Raw genomic sequence first — 27,552 nt, 5'->3', positions numbered from 1 at the left:
AAAACTATTTAAAATCAAAAGTTTACTAGTTAAGAATCAGAACCTGAGGAACGAAACATTTGAACTGAATTCAGTTCATATTGAGAGCATTCAGATTGCAATGAAACGCTGACACAGAGTTGATCATGTCTTGCAGTTTTAATACTGAAAGTGTTGTAAAATGATTAACCAGGAGAAATTGCATATCATACAAATGTTGCATGGACACGTGACCACTATTAAGCCAACCGGGCTCAGATTTGTGCATTTCCTTCATAATATATCAGAAGCCCGAACCAAGAGTCCTGGTTTCCCAATGGTGTTTATTTCAGTGCGTGGATTAAGTGAGAAAATATTAGCCGTAACACAGAGATCATCAGCGTTTCTCCCAAACATCAGCACCGGCGTCGAAGAGAAGAAAAACAAAAGCCTAAAAGAAAACCAAAAAGTTGATGACTTCACCGCTGCATCATCGCTCTACTGCATTCGAGCTCAACCAACATGAGTCCGATCCGTCGGAGAAGAGTCGGACCAAGCCTTAAATCAGCTTCGGCAAGGATCCACAGACACTAGAACTGATCTCAGAAGGGAGAAAAGCACAATTTCTACACCAGAGATTCTTAAAGATCTACGATGGATGACTGTTAGTTTCATACCCCTAAACCCCCCCCAATGTCCGCTCAAGACGAGGGTTTCTGAAGCCGTTGGTCTCACTCTACCCCAAGCCTTCGAGAGATCAGGTCCAGACGGCTCAGAGGCCCAACACAAACTCAAGTCACATGACGTTAACTCGAAACTGGGAAAGGGCCAAAAATCTAGATGTTGGAATTCCAGGTGCACAGTTTTGAATCCTCAATCGATGGGCTGTTTTACAGGGTTAAGGCTTCGCTCGTTCACTCAGGCCGTGTTCAGGAGGTCCTGGATGGCCTTCTGCTGCGCCTCGTTGAGCGCCGATACACACTGCGTCCAGAGTCCCCCAGAAACCTGGAGAGAGGTAGCATGCATCGTAATCAATACATGCTACATCCTGCCGGTGCTCGGAAATTATCTAAAAATCTATCATCATGCATACTAAAAATATATCTTAGAGCATTAATTAGATAAACATTTAAAAGCATGCATAAACATGCAAGAAACATTTCTAGATTTACACTATAGATATCAAATACAAATATTTAACTATATATACACACAACTGAAATTAATTCAATTAAAAAGCAAGTGCATGCAATATTTAAATGCATACATTTGAATATGATATTGCATATATACTACGTGAGTATATAAAAGAAATGGAAATAATATACGGTACATGACTAGGATGACAAATCAGATAAAATTTTAAAACATTACAATTTGCAATATTTAGATTGACATACTGAATATTTGTATTTCACAAGATCATTAAAGAACAAGGATAAACTATTAAATATTTATAGGCATTGATATAACAATTAGAAATATCTACATTCATTTAAACCAATGCTACGCCAGGAATTCTGAATGCTAACACTACATTAACGTGCATAAAGAGATTTATATTTGATAAACATGCCCTTTTATTGTAAATTAATAAGGCATGGCTGCTATTTAAGTCTATATGCACCAATATAACAATTACAAACAATAATATTCACCAAGTCATTTATGTGTTATGTTTATATATTATATGGGGAATAAATAGAATTGATTTAATTTTGCAATCCTGCATCAGAGGTTGTCTACAGGTGAATGTGATAAAGCAGTCCATTCACATGACATCAAACTCACTTGTACTTGACGAATCACGTTGGCCAATCGTTTGCTGCAACCGTCTTCCCCTTTAATCGATTCATTCACAACACCGTCAGCGATGATGATGAAAATCTTGGGAAGGTTCGTATTATCAGGTCCAAGAACGATGGGATTGTTACTGTCGGAGGAAAACAAAGGTTCAACTCAAATCTGTTTCTAAGAGTCTCAGAGTTGACGTCGGGTGACAGACACGCACCTTTCGATGAGGTCACAGAGATAGTTGAAGGTGTGGACGGCCTCCTCTTTATCCTCGTTGAGTGGCAGCCAGGACAGCCAGTGAGGGAGGAGCTCGGTCACGCTGACGCACTCGGGGCGGTACTTCATGACTTTGGCCACAGCAGAGATGCAGTTCTCCGTGGCGTTGGCGTTTTCTTTAGCTCTGGAGTCTGGAGACTGGATCACACCCACGAGAAGAGGAACGGCCTCTGGAAGAACAACGAATCAAAGATGATGTCCATGAAGCAGAAAAACACTAACACACTGAATCCTCTAGTTAAACAAAACCAACAGCACAGTGTCAAGGCATCTGGCAAATAAAAAAATAAAGTTAAAAAATTCTAAAATCTAATTCTTTTTTTTAATAAGATCATTAAAATGTAGTCTGAAAAAAAAGGAACCTAAAAGTGAATTTATACTTTCAATAAATTTAAATTAACAGGCATCATAAACAAATTTCAGTTAATTAGACACGCCTAACCCTAAAAAATTCAAACTAACTTTGAAAAAATAAAATCTAAATGTAAATTAAATTTTGGGGGTAAAAGGATAAAAAAAAAAAAAAAAAATTGGGGGGTAAAAGGATAAAAAAACACTATAAATAAATAAATACAGACACAAGTAAAATTTCATACTTCAAGTAATTTCTTTCATGACTTAATTACACATGCTTTTATTTTTTTAAACCATACAAGTTTCGATTATTTCAATTAATTGGATGTGTTGTAGGATTACTAAAAATAAAACCATTAACCGAATCCAGAAAAAAAAAAAAACTAAATAAAAAAAAAAAAAAGGGCCTTAAAGATGTAATTTGTTTAACTTAAACCAAAAATAAACTGCATCGTCAATAATTAGTAGAGAAAAAAAAAAAAAGGACATACTTTTTGATTACTAAAATTAAACTATTAGAGGGAGAGAAAAAAACAAAACAATTCCCAAAAAACAAAAAAAGCGGAATGCAGAAAAATAAACGAATTTGGGAACAAATAGCACCGATTGATGCTAATAATGCTGGAAGTCACCGAGGATGTCTCACCTGTGAACGCAGGCCTGTAGCTCTCTCCTCCAAACTGAGCCATGACTCCGACGCCGTACGCCGCCGCCTGCCGCACCTCGGGACTGCTGTCACACAGCGCCTGCATCATGGGCCGCAGGAAGTACTCCGCGTATTTGAAGGAAGACGGGCTGCAGTGTTCGATGACATCATCGAATATACACAGACCCCACTGTTTGTCCGCCCAGGGTCTGTGAGGACACTGTCACGAACACAACACCATAAACACTATAACATTCTACAGATATCCCCACTTACGGTATGACAAGATTTTTTTCTAACATAACTTTAATATTAGATTACCTCTTGATTTTACAAAAGCACAAATGACAGCTTAAAGATTTTTTTTTTTGTGCATTTATTTACAGTTTTGATGAAAAATGCAATCATGGTATACTCACTAAATATTCTAGGGTTATCCTAAACGTCTAGGCCTTTCTTCTCAGATCTTCAGGTTTTTATTTCAAAAAGAAACATGCCCTGATTGCAATTTTCTTAGTCAATTCTTTGACAGATTTTCTTTCTAAAAACTATAATTGACAGCTTATCCAAACAAAAATATATACTTTAATGCAATCTGGACAAAGTTAGAGATGTTCTTTCAGTTAAACAGCTCTTAAAATAAAGTGCTCTGTGACTAGAAAAGAGATCGAAATAACAGTTAACTGAAAAGCAGTTGCTGTATATAACAAAAAGATGTCATTTCCCACCATGCATCATAAATTGTCATTTTTCTCTCTTATCTTATTAAATTTAATTTGATTTTAATTTAAATGGGTCATCTTTCACCACATATTTTTACATCGTTTCAATTAATTCAGATCAAATTCCATGTTTCCACTGCATCGGCCTTAAAGTATTTACACAGTTTGATGAAGCTGAGGTGCCATAAATGCATTTACACTGTAAAATTTCAAATGCATGAAGAATTTTATAAAATTAGTGTAAAAAAAAAAAAAAAGAAAAGTAAAGAAAATATCGGGGAAAAAATGCAATGGTTTTAAATATGAAACCACCACCAGTAGGTGGCAGCAAATGACTGTTTGAATGAGTCATTTATTCATTCATTAGATTCATTCAGACGGATGATTCATTCAGAAATGAGGCAAGTGACTACTGCATGAAGGGGTTAATGAATCATTGACTCATTTGATTCGTTTGAAACGGTTCTGCTGTGGCTTTGACTGGAGCCAATTTCATCAGCAAACCAAGCGAAAATGGTCAATATTGTGTCCAAAATCTAAGACATTTAATTTTAACTTCGACTATAAATAAATTGCATCCCTAAAGTGTTTTTCAAGTGTGATATTCCTGTAAAGGCTAGGGACAGAAACGTGGACTCACGATCAGATTGACAAAGAGCTGCAGCAGCTGCTCGAACCACGGGAGAACCTTCTCTCTGTAGCTGCTGAAGATGGAGTGCAGGATGTCCGAAACCTTGGTCAGGATGTACACGTCATTGTCATCCTGAACACAGATCAAGAGGCGCTTCACGATTAGTCACCTAAACCAGTTAACTGCTCCGAAGCAACGCATGTTAGATGAGCTGCGCACCTCGTCTTGTAACGTCTCCTCCACCTGCTCGTCATAGTCTTCATCTTGTCGTTTGGCTGCGGAGAACAGATACAATTAGTAAAACTTCACAAACCTGTATGACTTTTCATATGAAAACTGATAACGCCACGTAAACATAAGAAATCAATGGAAATAAGGCCTTAAAGAATGCAATTGACTGATAATGGCCAATCAAAATAATTTAATCCTTTAATTTTCAGATAATTCTCAAAACATTACAGCATAGTAAATCTTTTTTGCCAGCTGTCATTAGTTTGAGGCTTTATTGTAAAATTGATATCTCCCAATAAAACTGATTCCAGAAAAATTAACCAGAAATTGGAAACCCACTAAGTTTCATATCAATTATATACATTTTCTGGTTTCTAAAAATGTTAAATCTAATAATTAAAACAGAATCCAGAAAAAAAAAAAAAAAAATTGTAAGCGCAAGAGAAAGTAAAAGAATAAGGAAAAAGGATTTTACAAGGGCCTAAAAATATATTTGAAAATCCAAATAAATTCAAAACTTAAAACTCAGTAAGATTAGTTTTTGAAAAATGTATCATTTCATCCACGAATGATGAACTAAACTGATCAAAAGTGTCAGTACAGAAACTTATGCTACAAAATATTTCTATTTCAAATCACTGTTCTTTTGAAACTTTCTAGAAATCGGGGAAACCTGAAAAAAAAAAAATCAAAATATAAAAAATAAATAAATAAATAAATCTTCAGCAACAGTCAAATCAGAAATGTTTCTGAATGATATCTGAAGGAATGATATCTGAAGAATCATGTGACACTGAAGACTGGAGCAATGATGCTTAAAACTCATCTTTGCATCATGGGAATAAAACATTTGAACAGATTCACACAGAAATGATTTTTCCTGTATTTTAATCCAATAACCAGCCTCTGTTAGCACTTAATTCCTGTGCGACTTACCTTGTCTGACCTCCTGGTTCTTAAAGTGCTCCTCTAGTTTGCCTTTTAAAATGCCGCTCAGCTCCTCAAAGTGCTCGTTGTTCAGGCATCCGTCTCCCATCAGCTCGATGCACTAATGACAACACATTCACTTATTAAAACAAACACAAACACTGCTGAACAGAGCTTTTTCAGCCCGTTACCTTCGCAAACGAGTGCATGATTTCCGACAGCACGTCAGAGTCGGGCTCGGTGCCGATGGCTTTGATGAGGGCGTCACACATGAAGTGCCACATCTGCGTCAGGTATTCTGGGCCTCGGACGCGAGCGCACTCCAGCAGGAGAGGCATGGACTCGGACGCCGCCACACGCACACGTCAAATACACACTAAGGATGCTAACAGAGTCTCAGGTGCACGAACAATCAACCCTGAACAACAGGAACTGAGAAGCTTCAGGATAAGTGCAGCTAACAAACAAAACTTAGTCATTATTCTGGGGAAAAAAAACAAAAATTGCAAAACAAATTAAGTTATAGTTGATGAAATAAAAGACTAAAACGGGAATAGCTATAGACAAAATGTAAAAATACACATTTCCAGTTATTTCTGAAAGTAAAAAATTGTGCACTTATTTGTGAAGGCTAAAATGCATGCTATACAGTCTAAATGCATTATATATATATATATATATTTTTTTTTTTAATGATTCTAGTTTATTGGTTTTAAGTACTTCAAGTGAAATTAAAAATAAAGTGAGAAATGGTGCCTTGGAAATGTGTGAACTGAATTTTTTTTTTTTACTACATAAACAGAACAAGGACCATTTAGACATTTTTAAAAAATAACTACAATCACGAAAACAAAACATTCCGTTTTCATGTTTAAGTAATTTTGTTGCACGTTTGTCATTTAGTTTTTTTAAATGCAGTTCATTTTATTTACATAAACATACATGCATATATATTTATTTTATAGTTGTATTCCAATTGTTTTATTAGTTCTTAATATTTTCCATTTTCATGTTTTAGTAATTTTGTTGCGTCATTATTAGTTTTTTCTTAATGTAATTTTATTTATATACACATAAATATTTCGTTGTATTCCAAATTTTTTATATTTACCATTTTAATGTTTCAGTAATTTCTTTGTGCATTTGTCATGTTCATGTGTTTATTTAAACGCAGTTCTTGGTTTTAGTTGTTTCAGCACTGAGTTAAATGATAATAAACCCGTCCTGCACTCCAGATTAAAGAAGATCATTCTGGATCATTCCGCTGCAGAAGATCCAGTAAAGTGACCGTGATCTCATGAAGGATATCATCGTGGAAGTAGAACTTCAGCAGAGGAACCATCAGCTTGACCACTTGCTCCGTGTACTCGACGAACCCTTCCTTCAGCTCTTTAGCGTAGCACACCTGAGGAATAACACAGACCACATTAAATATCACCCCAGACATTCAACACAAACCTCTTGTGTTGCAACACGCCAGAGATTAGGTTAGTTACAGGACCCAACATGGACTTGAACTGTTAAAAGCAGATAAATCACTCACTTGCATGCATCATTTCATTAAAATGTATACATTTATTATACAATCTGAAATGCATTATTTTGTTCAAATGAATTTTGAAATAGGAAATATAGTGGCTGTTATATTTCCAGACTCTATTGAAAACAAAACCTCCTTCAGGTTCCTCGAGCATTGGTTCTGGAGGCTCAGTAAGTGCTCACTGGTTTAATGGTAATGATCTTCTCACCAGCATCTGACACGCGGTGGCTTTCTCCTCCAGTCCTGCCGTCTTTATCCCAAAACTCTGCTGGTCCCCCAGATTCACAAACTCCCAGCCGTCGTCTTCAGACATGTTCTCCATGTCCTGAGCTGAACGAGTCGCACCAAGACGTGTTACCACAAACTCCAAAAGAGTCAAAGGCTACTAATCTAACACTTTATTAAAATAGCATTAAGCGAAATCTGAAGAAACATTGAGTTCATTACTATTATCAATAATAAATAGATTTAAACTCAACAACAGCCATAATTTAAATAAATGAGTATTTAACTACTAAACTACACTTTTTCACTAAGAAACCGTTTTCTTAACGTAGAATTTAAATAAAAAAGGTAAAATATAGTAATACTGATTTTCTTTATCACCTATGTATAACAATAAATGTAGTTGTATACATAAATCAATATTTCTACATTTTAAAAGTTGATGAAATACAGTAATGCTGTTTTTCTTTTTTTAATACTACACCTATTGTTTTATTTAAAAAATTTTAAAACATTAATAGCTAATATAGAATTGATTAAAAATATTTTAACTGTCTTTTATCGTGTTACTATTTACTACAGAAGTTGTAAATTTAATTCAATACTTATATATTTTATATATTGTAGACTATCAGAAATATTAATATAGTTGAAAATCTAAATATTTTTTCGGTAACAATTTACAATAGTTATACAATAGTTAAGTTATTTTTTTTATAGTTGTAATCCAATTTTAATGAGCTCTTAATATTTTTCATTTTAATATTTTAGTAATATTTGAGTAATTTTTTTTATTATTATTATTTAGTTCTTAAATTAGAGTTAATTTCCGTTTTAAAACAAGAACAATATATTTCTTCAACACCGATAGATGGATTTAAACCATAAGAGTGTCTATGTTAGTGTGGACGGCTCACTCACTGTCAAGCAGAGCCACCTCAGGTTTGATGGAGGCCGTCTTCATCAGTGGACCCATCACCACAGGAAGGTACTGCTGGAACTCCTTGCCCAGGATCTTACACATGCGTGCCCAGGCCGAGATCATGTAGGAGATCTGCAGACACGAGACCGCAGCTCAAACACACACACACACACACACACACACACGAGATGAGATCAGAGATCAGGCTCGGCTGGTGTTCGCTGACCTGTGGATCGTCATCCTCCAGATCACTGAAATCAGTCTGTGTCTTCAGAAGGAGCTGCATCACTGCTGAAGCGTCCGGCATGAACTACCAGAGAAATCACAAACACATCGTTCAGATGCAATCACACAGATGAAGAGAGCGAGTAGATGGCGTGAATGCAATGTATGTTGAGCATTATTAAAATGTAATTTAGTGTAAATAATAAAAAGGACCAAGTTTTTCAGGATCTTCAATTTTCTATTGGAAAGTGTAGTTCGCTTAAGCCAGATGAATTCACATCAAGGTATAAATACATAAAAATGGATGCATGACTTTTAAGCTATTTATTGTACCTAAAAGGAAAAATTTAAATAAAAAGGTTAAGTAAAAATAAATGAGAAATAAATTAGGTTTATTCAAATAAATAAACTAAAATATTTAGATTCAAATAAACTTAAAGCAATTAAAAATTGTATGAAATAATAAAATAGATCAAGTTAAAAACTAAAACGTTGGCAAGTTTAATGTTTAAATAAACGAAACAAAAAAAGTGAAATTTCACTTTGATCTTTATCAGATTCAATATTTTTTACTTCAATGGATAAGTAAAAAAAAGTGCAATAGAAAAAAAGAGGAAAGATTAAAATAACTAAATAAGATTAAATATTTAAATAAAACTAAATAAAATAAAAAGTACATAAATCGAAAGTGTAGTTGGCTTGAGCCAGATGAATCCACTTGTCAAGGTATAAATAAATTAGTTAAACTAGATGCATTAATTTTGGGCTATTTTACCTAAAAAGGATTAATTAAAATAGATTAATAAAAAAAAAAAAAGATAAAAATAGGTAAAAAAAAAATATAAGAAATAAAGGTTTATTCAAATATATACACTAAAATATTTAGATTCAAATAAACTTAAAGAAATAAAAATAGTGACTTAAAATCAGTTCAAGTAAAAAAAAAAAAACTTCCATTCAAAAGAGAAGTTGGCACATTTAATGTCTAAATAAGCATAAATTGATTTTATTATTTATTTTGATCTCTTTATCCATTCAATATTTTTTACTTTAATGGGAAACGCAATTAAAAAAATAAAATAAAATTAGATTAATAAAATAAATTTGATAAAATGCATTTAAATAATTTGTAAAAAAAAAAATAAAAATAAAAAAAAGGTGCATAAAAAAATTTTAATAAAAGAGTTAGTTTTGCACAATCAAACCTTCTCTTTGCCCACAGCGAGACCGATGAGACTGATGCACTCGATGGTCTTCCCTCGGAGCAGACGAAGCTCCTTCTGAACGGCGTTCTCCACGATGTGTTTGAGCGAGGGCATGAACAGATCGTAGTACGGCACAAACTTCTCCTCCGCAGTATCAGCCACCGAAGCGATGGACGTCACAACCTGCTCCAGAACCAGTTTAGTGCCTTTCTGGATCAGCTAGAAGAACCAAAGACAACATTCAGTCACGACTCGCTGCCATTAAACACACCACAAGCACCAGAAGACCCAGGACCACAGAACCAGTCATTATGATGCTGAGAGCTTAATTAATAAGCTTTCCATTGATGTCTGGTTTGTTAGGAGGACAATATTCGGCCGAGATGCAACTATTTTATTTGAAAATCTGGAATCTGAGGGTGCAATAAAAATCTAAATACTAAGAAAAAGTCCTTTAAAAGTTGTCCAAATGAATTCTTAGCAATGCATTTTACTAACAGAAAATAAAGTTTTGATATATTTACAGTAGGAAACATACCAAATATCTTCACGGAACATGATCTTTACTTAATATCCTACTGATTTCAAGAAATCAATAGGTTTTACCCATGCAATATTTTTTTTGGCTATTGCTAAAAATATACCCGAGAGACTTAAGACTGGTTTTGTTCTCCAGGGACACATGTGTGATCACACAACATCCGAATCGAGGTTCAATTCAATTCCAATTCAGCAAACGTAAAAGAAACCGCACTGATTTCTGAATTGAAGTTGAACGGATCCTGATCCAGATCAAACTACATCTCACCGCGTTAGCTTCGTGCACCTAACAGAAGAAGAGAGATTGAGGTCTAAAACTCATTTAAAGCAGCAGCTTGGGATGCAATCTCTGTGTAAACGCTGCGATGAAGGAAGGATGGGACGCACCTCCTGGAGTTTGGCCACCATGATGACGTGCAGGTGCTGGACGAGGCTGTCCAGGTAAGGGGCGAGCAGGGATTTGGGACAGTCCTCGGTGAAGTTTATGAGCGCAGCGGCAGCGTGGGCCTGGACACGAGGGTTCGACTGGTCCTCCATGGTCTGCAGGAGCGCAGAGATCACCTGCACACACACACACACACACACACACACACACACACACACAGAGCATCGATCGATGAGAAAACCATCCTCCGAGAGGACGACTCGACCGAACACCACCAGCACCACTCACTTCAGATTTCACTTTAAATAAAGGACCAAAACCGTTATTTTACCATTAAATAATAATTAGTCTTATCTGTTATTTCTTTTACTACTAGAATTACTAAATTTAAATGTATTCATTTGTTTATAGTATTTGTATATTATCAATATTACCATATTTCATAACCACTAACAATAATAAATCATTTTCTATTAATTATTAATTATAATGTACAGTAAATGTAATAGCAATTACTGTATTTTATAACCTAATAATAATAATAATAATAATAATATCACCATTATTGTTAATTAGAAACATTGATTTAAATGATCACAACTGCTGTTTATTATTGTTATTTTTAGTAGTTTACATAATTACTATATATTAAAAAAATATATTTTTTTACAGTAATTTTTAATTATACCCTATATCTTTAATACAAATGTTATTGTGATACATTATATCAAATCGATACATTATATCAAAGTAACAATTTATATTAACAGCTACAGTTATAAATGTTATCGTTTATGACCATTATTATTATTATAGTAATATTGATTTAAATTTACTAGTACATCTACTACAAATAGTTATTTATTAATATAAATTATGACTATATTATATTTAACCTATAAAAATAAATTACTGAGCATAAATACAGTAGTTTTAATCAAACGAGTTCAGAGAGACTCTGTTAAAGCAATAAAGCAAAAAAAAGTAACACAAATGAGGCGTAAACGTATGAAAGCGACACCTTGTCGTGGAACTTCTTCTGGAAGGTGGGAGCGAAGTCTGTGGCCATCTGTCCAACAGCGTTGCAGGCGGCGTAACGAACCCTGGGGTGCTGCAGGGGTCAGAGGCTCAGGTTTAGCGTCTGTTCTCGCTAACACACATCAGAAGTGAAGTGCTGTGATGGTTCTTACAGGATCCTGACAGAAGAGCAGAACGAAGCTGACGATCTCGCTCAGAATGGCCTCCATCTGTTGGTGACAGCCCTCACCGATGGCAGAGAGCGCCATCAGACCGGCGTGTCTGTACTTCCAGTCGGCTGAGCGGGGGGGGAAATAAACATCAGAAATCTCACTTATACTAAAGCAAATCACAATAATAGATCCTGAGGCATCTGCTCACGGTTCTGCAGCATCTGCATGATGTGCTGTTTGATCATGGGAAGGACGATCTTTCCTCCGAGGCCACACGCAATCCTGTCCAGAGCGCTTTCTCCAGCAACAGCATTACTGAAGAGAGACGCAGAGTCAGATCACACCTCTACACATCTACAATCAGCAGGAACACAGCTTTAGTGACCGCTGCTTCAAAGCAGAGACGCTGCAGATACAGCAGGGCTCCTGAAAAAACTCTTCAGACTTAAAAATGAAATTATAAAAAGGTATGGAGTAAGAAACGATGCATCAATGATCATTACATATAAATGTCTACAAATAGTTGAGTTAGCAACACTTCAAGGACTAAAAAAAAAAAAAAAAAAAATCAAGTTATAGTGAGATATAGTTAACATTTTAAGTAGTTTTTATATTCATACCCACTTTTCATTTTAATAATTCTGTAGCGTTTATGGCAGTTTTGGGTTATTTAATAGTTATATAGAACACACATGGTTTATTAATATTTTCCAGTTTACTGTACTACAAGCTAAGCTAAATTAACAAATTTAAAAAGTCTCTTGGCTACATATATTTGTTTATATTATATTCAAGTTTAGTTGACTATCATTTGAATTTTTTATTATTTACATTTTTGTTAAATTAATACTTTTGTTATAAGTGTTTGAAAGCATTGTTTATTAATGTCTGCGGTTTTTAAAAAAAACTCAGTTTAAGTTAAACTAGTTGAAATAAATAAATAGCAAATTTTTACGTTGTCAACTAAAATATATATGAAGTCTACAGATTTTTTTAATGCAAGTTTTTCAAGTAACGTTTGTTTTTTTGTGTGTGTGTTTTTTTAAAACAAGACTTCTTAATTTTGCATTAAGTAAATGTACCTTGATTTTAGGAAAGTTTAGCTATGTTTTTTTTTTTTTTTTTTAAGAAATTTTTCGCAGTACATGCTAAATTTAGTGCCATAACTTCATGAATTTAGGACTTTCATCTGCTTTTAATATCAATTTGTACTACGGTCTTAACATCCACAAAAATCCACAGAGATCGAATCCCGGCGAGCTGCGGAAACAAACTATTTTTAGTAGCTGTATGCCAACTACCCAGTGACCCTGAATACTTTGATCAATTGTGGCTAAACTATGGTTGAATATTTAGCATGAGCAAACAATAACAATAACAAACAAACAAAAAACCCTGCAAATATTAATCTCACCTGTCAAAATCATCATCTTCTAGTTCATCGGCCATGGCCCACTCCTCGTCCTCCTCCAGATCCACCATCATACTCAACATCTGAGGCACTAAACATTTAAGAGCAAACATGATTAAGTCATTAACCGTGCTGGGAGAGTAAACAGCATTGCTATCAGCTTCATTTTTCTGATGCGTGACAACGGATCAGTTGCTTCAGAACTGCAATCATTTTTTACTTGATAAAGAATGTCCAAATGCACGTCAAGTTGCATGGTACGGTGCACTCTTAATAGCTTTAAGCTAGACAAGTGTCTCTTTCATCAGCTTGGACTCTGGTAATTAGTATTGTGACGTATGGAGCGTTAAATGTCCCTCTCTTACCGCTCTGAGCAATGATGTTGGTGTGTTTTCTCAGCATCGCAGCAGCGGTCTCAGACAGTGTGACGATGACTTCCAGCGCGAGCTGTCGCTGCATGTTTGTGAGGTTGGTGTCTGCACACAACTGGAGTCGAACACATTAATCAGATTAGAATGATTGTTGTTCTGCATTGGTCTGGATCTATTATACGGTCACACGGTTTACTGTGAGTCGCTGTGCATCATTCTCACTCTGAAAGCAGTACATGGTTTAAGATAAGATCACACATCCATGAAAACATGTTTCTGCAACCGGGCTGTGGAAGCTGCATGGGAACGGCAACTTCCAAGCATTAAATCGCAGAGATCGTTATGTGCCTGTTAAATAAAACCCCATGGATCAGCACAGACGAGCTGCCTCGAGGAACCACCAGGCACAACTGAGAGCGTAATAATGCGAGAGATGCATACAAGAACTTAAAAATAAATGTAAAAAAAGTTTCTTCGCTCATCAAGGCTGCATTTTTTTTGAATCAGTGTCACATGATCTTCAGAAACCATTCTGATATGCTGATTTACTGCTCAAGAAACATTTCTAATTATCAATGTTGAAAACACTTTTTTTTTTTTTTTGGAACATATGATACTTCAGGTTTCCTTGATGAATAAAAGTTAAAAAGAATTAAAAAAAAAAAAAAAAAAAAAGAAAAGTAAAACAAGCATTTAGAAATAATAAATACAAATCTTGATTCACATTAATGTAACATCCTTGCTTTAAAAAAAAAATAAAAAAAATGACTGTCCCCAAACTTTTGAACAGTAGTACATAGTTAAAATCAATCATCATATCAGAATGATTTCTGCAGATCATGTGACAGTGAAGCGTGTGGATAATGATGCTGTATTTTTACTGTATATTCTGATCAAATAAATGCATCCGGTCCCAGCTTCGCTCACCTTTAGGCTCAGCTGGAGCGTGGCTTCCAGGTTTGGTCTCAAGTATTTGGGGGCCGTGTCTGCAATCTCCACCAATGACTTCAGCACAGAGTCGTCACCACGGTAACAGGATTCATTCACCGCCTGATTGGAGAAAAAGATTCTCGTCAGTGCACTTTTTTCTTTTTTGCAGTGCTCAACAATAAGGACTTCCTAGAGTTTCAGATTTTTTCTATCCATGGCAATGAATGTATATTATATATATATATATATATATATATATATATATATATATATATATATATATATATATATATATATATATATATATATATATATATATATATATATATATATATATATATATATATATATATATATATAGTTTGTTGTTTTTAACCCATAATTATACATGCAAATATATAATGGACAAACACCAACACTTAAACAATTCTTGATTCTACAACAAAACTAACTAGACTAACTCATTACGATAGAACATAGACACAAACTAAAGAAACATTGCTTTAAATTAGAAAAAAGGTAGGTATAACAGTAGTATTTAAGTATTTGAGTCTGTATAAATTATATCATTCAAGCTGCAACAGTTATTTAGTCAACAGCAGTGACTTAATCAGTTAACAAAAAAATAATCATTAATGGTATAATAGGCTGCTGTCACATTAAGACCTAACACACAATTCAATATTTATTAGTTTCTGATTCGGTATTTAATGTTTTGACTAATATCTTTGATTTTATGCTTCAGTTTACCTCAAAGCATGAACGCAGACACTATAATTATGAACACAAGGGTGCATTATCAAACTATACAAGTGTTAACACACAAGCCGGCCTCCGCCCTTTCAGTTCTCCACTGTAAACTTGACAAAAGGATACATTTAAAAGCACATAAAGGGGAACAAGTTAGCACTTTCTGACTCATAAAACATCTCTTCACCTGTAGGATGCCTGGAAGAAGGTCTGAAAAGTGTTTCAGCAAGGCTGTGTTGCTCTCATTGGACAGGACGAAGGACGCAGCCGCACGCGCAGCCAGGGTTCGAATCTGAAAGTGAAAGCAGTTTAAAAGGAGTCTTTCTGGCAGCTTTATTCGGCTGCAATGTCACAACACCAACAAGGTGGAGAGGAATCAATGAATAAAGTTATTTACTGTGCGTCATGTTCAAAAACTTTCATCAGGGTTAAAAGACAACATATGAGGGGACAAAAGAGAAAAAAAACGTAATTAAACAGAGCAAGTTCAAACTTGCAACCAACCGATGAGGAAATTAAAGATGTCAGATTTGTAAACGTTGGATTATTTAGGATCCTCATAATATGCTTCATAACAACTTATTTACCAACCTTGAATTAACAAAAAAAACTGACCTGTGGGTTTTCCTGATCCTGCATGCACTGAACCAGCATGCGCTTGATCACGTCCAGGTAATGCTGCTGCTGATTGCCAAAGATACCAGGGAAGTTCCTGTACACGGGGAAACCGTTCAGAAAGACAATTTCACCGCACGAACGAACTCTGAATCAGTTCTGAGCGAAGTAACCGAAACCGAAGAAGCTTGAAGTTGACGCACCAGAAGATGTGCAGCGCTGCTTCCCGGAGGCTGACGTCTTGAGAGTTCACCGAATCAAACAGGAACTTGAGGATTTCTGGCCACTGATTGTTCCCGTCATCATCTGGGGTTAAAAACACAAGGCATTAGTTCACACGGACGCCATTTAATTCGGTAGATGTAGGAGTCAGTCAACTCACCGATGAGATTGCGAGAGAGCTCGGCGGCGATGTCGCACACCTTCTTGCGGATGTTTGAGGAGGCTTCAGACTGGATTCCTGCGAGAAGCTCGGTCCTGATGGCCGTCTGAACGTCGAGGGCCAGGCTGGGATAGACCTCCTCGAAAGACGAGGACAGCAGTCGCCGCAGAAGCACGGCTGCCATCTGCTTGACCTGCGGAGACACATTCGAGAGTCACACAACTCTAGAAACATGCTGTTACAACTAGTATTGGTCACATTTAAAGAGCATGAGAAAACAAGGATGCACGAGGACTTTTAAAGGCTGACTGTCTGTGGCACTCTAGTTTCACACATCTATAAATATCTGAGGTCAGGAGAGTGAAATGAGACAGTAGGTGAAGCAAAGGCTTAAAATGTGTTGAGAGGACAACTAGACGATGAGAGGCATGTTTAGCCGCACGGTCATCTTGGCATTCGGGGGGTTAAAATGGTTAGAGATGTTTGAAGGTGGGCTTTGCACAATGTCACTGTTGAGTAATCATTGATTTAAGAGATAGGTCTAGTTCTACTTCTCACAATGCTTGGACTTTCTGGGTTGGTAGATATTCACAAAACATGCAAGGTTTTGTTTGACATGACAAAGCATGAAATTCATTTTACAAAAATAAAACGAATTGCAATGTGTGATGAACAATTACAGATAAAAAAAAAAAAAGTACTGACGAAGCCTAAAAAAAAAAAAAAAAACAATTGCTAATTGGGAATAAACCAAAACTGACCTACAAAAAATATATATTATATATACACCAGAAATGACTTACAGAATTAGTTCATGATAACGAAAAGAATTTATCTTACAAAAATCAATTAAAAAATATATATATATATATAAATACTAAAATAACACCAACAATTATTTATCCAGGTTTGCTGTGCTTTTTTGCACGGCTGTACAATTTAGACATTTTAAATTACATTATAACTTAACTACATTGTTTTGTTTGTGATCGCTACTAAAAATTATTTAAACAATTAAAAAAAAATTAGTACAAATGATCAAGTTTCGAATAGTCCTTTATAGCTGAACTAGTTGATACGCTTCCATCTGAAACACACAGCGTAGTTTTATTTAAAGCTCAACATTTAATGGATTTAAACAATTAAACAATCATGCAAAAAAAAAAAAACTTTTTCAGCACAACTACTAACAACATCTCGACGACCTCCAGACAGCAGCACACCATCTGACCCTGAGAGAGCAGGTATGAGGCATAACAGACTGTAAAACAAAGCACTTCCTGCCATTTATACGGTTAAAGGCCATGCATGGAGTCTCAACGGATGCCTGGAATAAATATTCCAGCTCTGATGACAGCACACGGACTCTCACGCACCTCCTCGGCAGCGGATGCATCACGGATGGCATGCAGCAAGAATGTGATCTTCGTCTGACCAGGGATGGTCTCATACGTCTCCTACAAGAACAAATGAAGAAGTTAATGAGTGCTATCAGAGTTTATACATATAGATGGTTATAAGAACTTTAACACCGAATACAAGGAATCAGCAGAGCTTTCTTAAAGGGATAGTTCCCTCAATAATTAAAATCATTCACCAACTCTCATGTTGCTCTAAACCTGTATGCATTTCTTTCCTCCATTGAAGACAAACAAAATATCAGAATATCAAAATATCAGAACAGAAGAAAATAATCCTCACACAGGTTAGGAATAGAATGAGGGCGGAAAAATTGTTGCATTATATTTGTAAAAGTTGCATTTGCATTAACATTTCAGGTTTATAAAACGCAAACAAAATCTCCATTACTTTTTAATTCACTTCGCACACACAAAACAGGCTTGAATACCAGTAGAAATAGCGTTTACAAAAAAAGTTTTTTTGTTTGTTGAGTCATCACAGAAATGTGGATGTGGCACTTCTGTCTTGTATTTTTTCAAATAAAACTATAATTTCTTATTTGGATTAAACGACCCTTATCAGATTCCAATATGTTTGGTTAGACTTTGATTAATTTGAGATTTGTCTTGTTGTCCAGTGCACAATTTCTAAAGATTCTTAATGCATACATTACTGTATTTAAGTGATGCAAAAGTCCGCAGAAAAACAAATATATCCGAATCAACTTCATTCAAATGGGAACATTTGCATTCCTCAATTGTCATATTTGTTCTAATTTTAAACAAATTTACCGGTAATTGTTCAGTTTTTCAAGACTTCTTATATTTGCATCTCAAGCAAATGCATGATACGAGGATGCTTAGATACTCATATTGCAAAACAAAAGCACGGAGGAAGACATTAATTTGAGAAGCATCCATCATTTAACGCCTTGCTCTAATTTTAGACTTTTAATGCCTCATTTGTTGATTATTATGGTTTTAAAAGCAAAAGTTAATTCTGTTCATGCAGGAGGAGGAAAGAGATCAACTAAGCCTCTCAAGATGTTCATTTTGCATGAGTCAAACAGATTCTAGGAGTCAGTGATAAATGGACATGGTTATGCGCAGAATGTCTGGAATGAATGTTGCAATGGGAATGTGACCGAAACAAGGATATCACACACCTTAAAGCTTTCGGAAACTTCTAGCCAATAATTTCACAGGACTGTGTCAGACATAAGTGGCATCCCAGTTAATTTCTGGGGGCCAGTCTGACTCTGTTTCCGCTCAGCATTAGCTACACGCTGGTCAAGCATTCTCTGTGCTGAAGGAAAGTGCTGACCAATGGCAGAGATGAGCGATTAGACCCAATATGATCCACATGAGCCCCGATCTGAGCTCTCCACTGATGAAGAAGAGCCTAACAAAAGACTAGTCTGAACACGTGCCAATGGGGAACCAGGTTTAGAGGGGGAAATTCGAATTTGCCGCGAAATCTGCGACGCTGGTGACCGTCCATGCAAAAGTGGGTTTATAAGTTTATATTAAATATAATGAGAAATTTAAAAGGTCTATGCGCTTGACTTCACATCCCTGACCCAAATCCAAAGTGTTTCCATAACATGACAGTATACATGGACATCTTTTGTGATAAACTCATCTCACGGCGTGAAGATAGGTGTAAAGTTACGGTTTAATGAGTGAAATACAAGCCTTGCCACAATAGCGACGATAAAGAGTTTTTAAATATTCATCATTCTTCTAAGAAACGTCGTTTCATTACCGTGTTGCTTGTTGAGGGGAGATACAAATCAAGTAAACCGCATTACAAACAGACTGCGATTTTGTCTGTGTGGTCACTTTGATGGATAGTTCTCGGAATGTGACTGGTTTAAAACCTTCACCTGTTTGAAATACAGATTTAACGACCGGTTTGGAGCGTCACATGAGCCAAGACGACGACGACGTTCAAAGATTAATTTAGGGGTAAAAACAAAACATCTGATTTATAAGAGTTTTGAATGAGACGGGACACAAAACGTAATACACATCATGTTTGTAATGCTGGTTAGGCCACGCTGATACGCAACCCACGACAGTGATGTCCGATTGGCGAACGAATGGCTCATCTGAATCGATTCATTTAAACAATTCGAATTCGAACTGAGGGTTGGATTGATTTCGAAATTACATCTCTTTCAGCCTGCAATCCACGTATGACAGATAAAGTAAGATTCAAATGTGTAAACTAAACCGAATTCAGTCTCAAATGTACCTTTTAAAATGTTTTCTTTACAGTCTAACCAAACACATTAAAATCATATAAAAGCAATTTAAATCCACATAACAAAAACAAAATATCACAATATAAGATAATCGAAAAGTTGTGTTGAGGACAAAAAAAAAAAACAGAGGAATTTGTTTGTGGAGTTGGTTCGTTGAAGCGAATCGACTCTCTGAAGTGATTCGGAGCCGTAAAGCAGCAGCAGCGCGCGCTTCACACATGTGCTGGGCCACAGCGAAGCCCGCGCTAAACCTGCGTTAGATTTCCTCACATACATCCACACAAAGACTTCCATACCTCGGATTGCTTCCTGACGGTGTTGTCAGGGCTCATCAGGTTGCTCAGTAAGAGGTAGAACTGCTGCTGCTCCGCCATCGTTGCTGAAATCAGAAAGAGAGACGAGCGAATGAAAGCCGGCGGGGGAACCGACCTCTGACACCGGACGGCATGAACGGAGGGACGTGATTGGCTACTGACGCGCCGTCTCAACGCCGCTGATTGGCTAACGTTTGTGAATGAGATTAAATTATTGGCGTGGTTGGTGCGTTGGGGTGTCAGTCATCGTCACGCACATACAATTCAGCTGCTGACCATCCCGTTGGCTGCGGAACCCGGGTAAAGTCGAAGTGGGCGGTGTCTAGACAGACGCAATGACGTAATTGCAAAATAAGTGCGACCGTAAACGCGGGAAATTATCTTGTGAAAAATGTTAAAGGGTTAGTTCACCCAAAATTAAAATTAGCCTGTGTTTGACTCACCCTCGAACCATCCTAGGTGTATATGACTTTCTTCTTTCAGACAAATGCAATCCAAATATATTATATATATATATATATATATATATATATATATATATATATATATATATATATATATATATATATATATATATATATATATATAATTTATCATAAATAAGTCTTGTTTTCCTGTCATTCTTTTCTATTATATTATATTATATTATATTATATTATATTATATTATATTATATTATATATTTGTTTGTATTTGTCTTTTCTGCTGTTCAGCTTCTCTCTTTATATCTAGTCCATTGTGCATTGTTTGAAAGGAAAATTAAATACATGTTCATACATACATCAGTTAGCTCCATTAAGGCAGTACAAAAAATGAAAATGTTTATTATATATATGTAAAGAAAAGTATGTAAACAGTGCTCTCTCTCTCTCTCTCTCTCTCTCTCTCTCTCTCTCTCTCTCTCTCTCTCTCTCTCTCTCTCTCTCTCTCTCTCTCTCTCTCTCTCTCTCTCTCTCTCTCTCTCTCTCTCTGTGTGTGTGTGTGTGTGTGTGTGTGTGTGTGTCATAGACTGTATAAAAACAGGTGTGTGTGTCCATGCTTTGGACTGTGATGTTTGTTTTATTAAACTTTTAACAAATAAAAATGTCTTATATCCATCAATTTGCAATGCAAGTGCTTTACAGGAATGTAAATCTTGAACTTTGGGGATCTGAGAATGATTTTGCTCTGATGAATGGGATAAAAAAGGCCAAACTTTTAAATGAATAAAGTTACCTTTAATTGGCCACAAGAGGGCGCGAGAGAACCCCTCTGTCAATCTCCAGACACATGCAGAGCCTTCAAAAACGATTTGCTCTCTTCAGTCACACTGAATGTCATTACACTAGAGAACAAAATGTCAAACTCTCATCTGTTCTCCAATGCTCCAGGATCTTTTCTTTTCAACTTCACTTTTCTTTATGACTTTATGAAGTCAGAAACCACTAACAAACACAAGTCACACAATGCTGTCTGTCTTCAATGTCAGCATCTATTGTTTGGGAATTTCAAACTCTTTTGGTCAAAGATCATGCACACAATTCAATATTTGAATATATTTAGGAATCATCAATCAACCCCGGCTCACACAGACATTTCTGACATGACACAATGTCTGTTTACCCTTGTGCACAAGTGAATTAGTCCTACACCATAAATGTTTATGTTCTATTATTGTTTATTCATATTTTTATGGCTTCATTATTTTGTCAACAGCTTTTATTGTCAAGCTCACAGCCTGTTAAGGGATGCATGGGCTGACTTCTGGAAAGTGTCCATCCTCTTCTTTGAGCCAGTGCACACACTTGAAAAACAAACTAAGAGGATATTTTCTGAAGAGAATATGAAAACTCACCATTGCATGTTCCCATCTTTTCCAGTATTTTCTATGCATGTTCTAAATGGTTGTTAGGAATGCGATTTGTTAAAAGAGTGTTCGCTCTAGTGCATCCCATATTTAGTCTCATTCTAACAACCTGCAGTTTGAATCAAATTCACAGATTGTTTGCTATAGATCTGAGTGTGATTGATAGAAAATAGATACACTCTCTGGAGCCAGGAGCTGTAATGGCAAGTGAAATGTTTCTGAGCCAGGCCACATCAACTGACAGACGGGGAAAGCAGGGTCTCCCATGACCTTTTGCGATGTGGGATGGAGATGTGGAAATAGCACTCTGCATTTTGGCAGCAGTCGAATCTCTCTGGAAGTTTGGACAGCGCCCAAAGCGGAGAAGAAATAGACGCTGAAAAAAAAGAGACATGCGTTCTGTGGAGTTAAACTACCCGTCAAGCCTTTGCAGCTGAATATAGGTTAGTGAAGAGAAGAAAAAAATCGCTGTATGTACAGTTGAGTTAAAAAATAATAAAAATTCAAAAACTCAACCCAAAACATCCTAGCAACTGTATACCAACAAGCACAGAAAAACATCCAACATAGACAACAGCATAGAAATGCACTATACAGGAAATTATAATTCAGCAATGCCCGAGCAAGTTTTCTATCTATGAACATCAGTGACATTTTCTTTGAGTTCAGTTCATGATTTGGTTTCTGCATTGTGGTCTGATGTCTAATCGTACATGTGTCCTTCAGAGACGTCTTCAGCCCTCGTCCTCCACAGCTGCCCAGAACAGAGGGGCTCATGGGTATTATGTAAAGTGTGTGTAATGTACGTGGGTGTGTTTGGGAGAACAGGACTAACAGGAGGGAAAGTATTCATGGAGGTGTGCAGCAGATAGAATAAAAATATTAATTTGAATCATGTTCTTTAAATCTATACCGTTACACTCAGATACTGATCATTTCAGATGGTTTCAGACTAAGTCATTTCACTGCACACTTAGAAGCATACTAAAAATGTCCACACTATGCATATACTGCAGAGGAAGCATGAGTTGTGGTATAGCAATATGATATTCAAAATATAGGCTATAATAAAAGTCAAATTTAAAGCTACTGGCTCCTTTGTGAAATAACCCAAGCACAACTTTTTGATATGCATGAGAAGTATGAGGTTTGAGGAAACACAAGCTCTGCAAAATCTGATGCAGATTGTGTCTCCAGATGGCACACAACTCTGAATGCTTGTTAGATGTGACAGATCAAAGCGTGTGTGTGTGTGTGTGTGTGTGTGTGTGTGTGTGTGTGTGTGTGGAAAACAGAAGATTCGGAGGAGAATGCGGTGTGTGAACATCACTAGGCCTGATGTGGAGTTCACCGAGGGCAGTGGCACTTTATTTTTCCACTTATAATGTTAGTCAAGGGTTCTGGCACCACAAACTGTCAAAATGTAGTTTTTTTTTTATGACAATTTTCCACTTCCTTAAATGGGCTGTTTGTTTAAAAGAAATAAACGACCTGTTATGATTCACCAAACTTTGCTTAAAGGCACAGTTTAAATATTCTCAATAGGTGACGATATATAAATGTGGGCGGTTATATGTTAATGAGCTCAAATCTATACAAAAAGTGTGTAATGTGCTTTAATAAAATGTGTTAACATGCTAAGAACATTGCCTTAGCTACCACTAAATAGAACATTGGAGTACCATAGCAACAGCTTAGCAACACCCTGGCAACAAAGCTGAACACCCTAGTTACCAGATTCAAACATGTTAACACCCCACTCACAACACCTGGGCAACCACCCACAACACCCTGGCAACCATCCGAAACATCCCAGTAACGGTATAGGAACACCCTAGCAACCACACAGGACACCCAAGTAAACACATAGCAACACCCTGGATACAACCCTAACATCCTTTCAACATCATAAATATGCAACATGCATGCAACCCCTAGCAACCAGACATATTACCATGGCAACCAGCCGAAACCTCCCAGTAACAGCATGGGAACACCCTAGCAACCACACAAGACACCCTAGTAAACACATAGCAACACTCTAAATTCAAAAGATCCTAGCAACAGAATGGAAACGCAACATGCATACAGCCCTCTAGCAACCAGACATATCACCCTGGCAACCAACCAAAACATGTTAGTAACAGAATAACAACACAGGACTATCTAGCAAACACACAGCAACACCCTGCATAGCAACACCCTGACAACAAGCCAAAACATACGATCAACAGCACAAAAAATGCAAAATGCATGCAACCCCATGTAAAAAAATAAATAAAAACATCCTGGTAACAGCATAGCAACACCCAGGCAACAACCCAAAGCATCCTAGCAACCACATAGAAATATGCCAAAAACAACTCACACCTAAGCAACTGCACAGCAACACCCTGGAAACTGACCAAAACATCCTAATAAATAACAACACTGTCAACCACATAGCAACACCCTGGCAACAGACCAAAACAGAATGGAAGATGCATAATGTAGTTACAATATCTAACCAATAAGGAACCATAATAAACTTAAATCTATTGACTTTATAGCAATTTTGTGAAAAAGAAAGTTGGTACTTCCTAATCTTCTAGCATTACTTTCAGTTGGTGTCAAACACAGCTGAACCAGTTCTGCAATGTCTTTGAGTTCACTTATAAATCACAGACAGGTGTGTTTGGAGCAGAACTGGAGATAATCTCCAGGAACAGGATCGAAACCTCTCATCCAAGAGCCTCCCGACAGAGTGACTCTCAGCACGGAGACCCTTTGAAAGCCTTGACTTCACAGCTTTCTTCATCCCCACCCACCACCAGCTTCAGATGGCTTTGCCCAAATGATGATCCAGACCAGCACTCCTCAAAAATCTGCACTTCTTAAGGATTTAGTTTTGTTTTGAAGACATTATTGAGTTATCAGTTTGAAATGTTGAACTTTGTCTCAGATTTTTCTCATGAAGGTTAGTTTAAAAGTAACAAAATGTAAAGGTTGTGTATGTCATTTTTCTGACTGTACTAACTCATAATCATAAATAAAGTTCACAGGCTTATTTCTCCGAAAACAAACACTACAGCCAGTTAATCTACTTTGAAGTGTGTGCTCAGTGTTAGAATCTGTTTTTGTTTTGGTCTGTGTGACTCCGCCCACTGACCATTTACCCAATAGTATTTTGACACCACATGTTGCCAGTTGGTGGAAAACACTAAACAAAGCATGTTAACATCTGGATATTTGTTTAGTTGCACAATAAAAAAATCACTTCACATTTGGTGCTGTAAGCATGAACAATGCTCTTTTCATTGCGGTTATATTTGATGGTAACTTTAAACTTCTCTAGTGTGGAGGTAATGGTCATAATTAGCTTGACAACGTCCCAAAAACACTCAGCCTCTAATGAAGCATTAGTGATGGATGTTGTACCACACTAGCAGAATCAGCGGGATATTTTGGCCCTCGTTAGTGCAAATAATGCCTTTTAAAGAGCGCTGCGAGCCTCGAATGATGAATCATGGGAAGGTGTTTCCAGATGTGACCTTGCTGCTTGTTTCTAAAAAAACGACACTATTCTGAAGCCATTTGTTATATGATAGAAAGTTCTGAAGAGCTTTTTTAACCCCTTAGTTGGAAATCTAGTTTAACTCTTGTGTTGTACTTAAAACCAGCCTTACAGTATGTCATTATCATATATTATCACCAAATGACAATCATTTTGTCAACTTGTTTAATTTAAAATTAGGTTTAACATTTCTGATTCAGTGTAACTGATTGGTCGTAGACCTCATTAACCTAAGTATTTGAGTGAAAAGTCATTATCAGTGGATAATTTTGGTAATATGTACTCATTAAATGGTGTCAGTGGAATCAGTGAGGCCTACTGTATGACCAATCAGCATTAGTCCATGTGATATCATAAACTATAGCATTTACCGGGAATAGTGAAAATTCAGAAAAACTTCAGAAAACACATGCAAATAGAAATCATATCAATTTGACAACACGTGCTGCAAATGCTCACAACATAACCAAATAAAATGTTTTATTTGAAGTGCATTTTGCAGTGCTTTATTTGGTTGTGTTGTGAGTATTTGCAATGTGTGTCATGTCAAATTGATGGAGTTGTTTTCTAAATCTGCAGGTGTTTTTTCTATTTGCAGTGCGTTGAGCTCTCTCGGCCACTGTACGAATCGCAGGCTTGAAAAAACATTAAAAAGCACCATGTTTTTGGGAAAAACGTGAGACGTGAGTGCAACAGTCAAATATGTCCATCTATTGCATGTTTACATAGAGTGGAAACGCAATAAATAAATAAATAAACAAAACACTTTTCTTTGAGGAAGATGGATGTTCTCATAAAGTCTTGTACTCTGTGTGAATCATTCATCTTTTGCTGTGATTGAATAAACAGTTAATCTCCCATCAGACACACACACACACACACACACACCTCCTGTGTCCCTGCCTCCGTCCCGTCATTACTGTACCAACATCTCTGATTTACTGAATGGCATTTCCAGATCACATCACTATCCAGTTTATAAGGAATTTACAGAGACCATTCACAACAACAACTGCAAGAGCAATAGAAATGTCCATACTATCCAAATCAAATATATCCGCGACTCCTTTTTCAAAACCCGTGAGACTTAAAGCCAACATGAAATCAGAATCGACTCATTGTAATTTCTCATGCTTGTTTTATTGAGCGCTTCACCAGTGCAATGTTTGTCTTCATCAGTTTAGATCATGTGAATTTGATATGAAGAAATACTTGGAAGTCTGAGACTCCGTTTAATGCCACTGCTGTGTGGGAGAAACAACTGAGACATTAAAGAGAATGCAGAGCCGCTAAAAACACATCCTATAGCTCCTTGTTCTATACAAAAACTCAATTTACCATAAACAGAGACAACGACATCATGTTATGTTATCACTCTGTTGCCATGACACCCAGCGATGCGGCCTCGGGCGAATCTCATCCTCTATAGCCTGCTCTTCACACGCTGTTCCATCATTGCAGGATGTCAGAGGAGGATGAAAGCCTGCTGTCGTGGGTGGTGTGAAATCTCCTGTCAAACGTCTCACTCACTCCACAAGATTACAGCGCACTCACTCCAAACGCTGTAAAGTCATGCTTTACGTTCAGCTCTGGAGAAATTCAACACCTTAACTCTATTAGCAGGGAAATGTGTGAAGTATATTCACTTATGACACACAGCATTTTTATTGATAACTAAAACTAAATCTTTTGATATTTTTTTTTTTGATAATTATGATATAATATGAATAATAATAAAAAATATATATATATATATAAAAAAAAAAAAAAAATATATATATATATATATATATATATATATATATATATATATATATATATATATATATATATGTGTGTGTGTGTGTGTGTGTGTGTGTGTGTGTGTGTGTGTGTGTAATAGGAAATAGAAATACTGGATGAAAAACATAACCTAAATTAAAATTAGAAATGAAACAGTAAG

General features: G+C 36.3%; 1 protein-coding gene and 1 non-coding gene across 2 annotated transcripts; both read right to left on the bottom strand.

Moving 5' to 3' along the window:
• Positions 1-119: 119 nt before the first annotated feature.
• LOC113044595 (importin-5) lies at positions 120-20,350 on the bottom strand. Its single transcript, XM_026204709.1, has 26 exons — positions 20,194-20,350; positions 17,607-17,687; positions 16,231-16,423; positions 16,052-16,154; positions 15,849-15,945; positions 15,421-15,525; positions 14,481-14,603; positions 13,548-13,668; positions 13,186-13,273; positions 11,980-12,086; positions 11,772-11,896; positions 11,603-11,692; positions 10,584-10,757; positions 9,657-9,875; positions 8,453-8,536; positions 8,226-8,358; positions 7,288-7,409; positions 6,848-6,944; positions 5,731-5,903; positions 5,549-5,660; positions 4,601-4,656; positions 4,391-4,513; positions 3,029-3,248; positions 1,970-2,198; positions 1,750-1,891; positions 120-963 (listed from the first exon to the last, which is right to left on the bottom strand). The coding sequence occupies exons 1-26, from the start codon at positions 20,269-20,271 to the stop codon at positions 877-879; spliced, it is 3,282 nt and encodes a 1,093-aa protein (XP_026060494.1). The 5' UTR covers positions 20,272-20,350; the 3' UTR covers positions 120-876.
• On the bottom strand, positions 13,822-13,959 carry LOC113044835 (small nucleolar RNA SNORA84). The gene has a single exon (XR_003275940.1). It is a non-coding gene; the product is annotated as a small nucleolar RNA SNORA84 (small nucleolar RNA).
• Positions 20,351-27,552: the final 7,202 nt, after the last annotated feature.

This window comes from Carassius auratus, chromosome 26 (assembly GCF_003368295.1).
Source record: "Carassius auratus strain Wakin chromosome 26, ASM336829v1, whole genome shotgun sequence".
Lineage (NCBI taxonomy): Eukaryota > Metazoa > Chordata > Actinopteri > Cypriniformes > Cyprinidae > Carassius > Carassius auratus.
The sequence above is the reverse complement of the archived record's forward strand: the minus strand, read 5'-3'. Positions and strand labels throughout refer to the sequence as shown.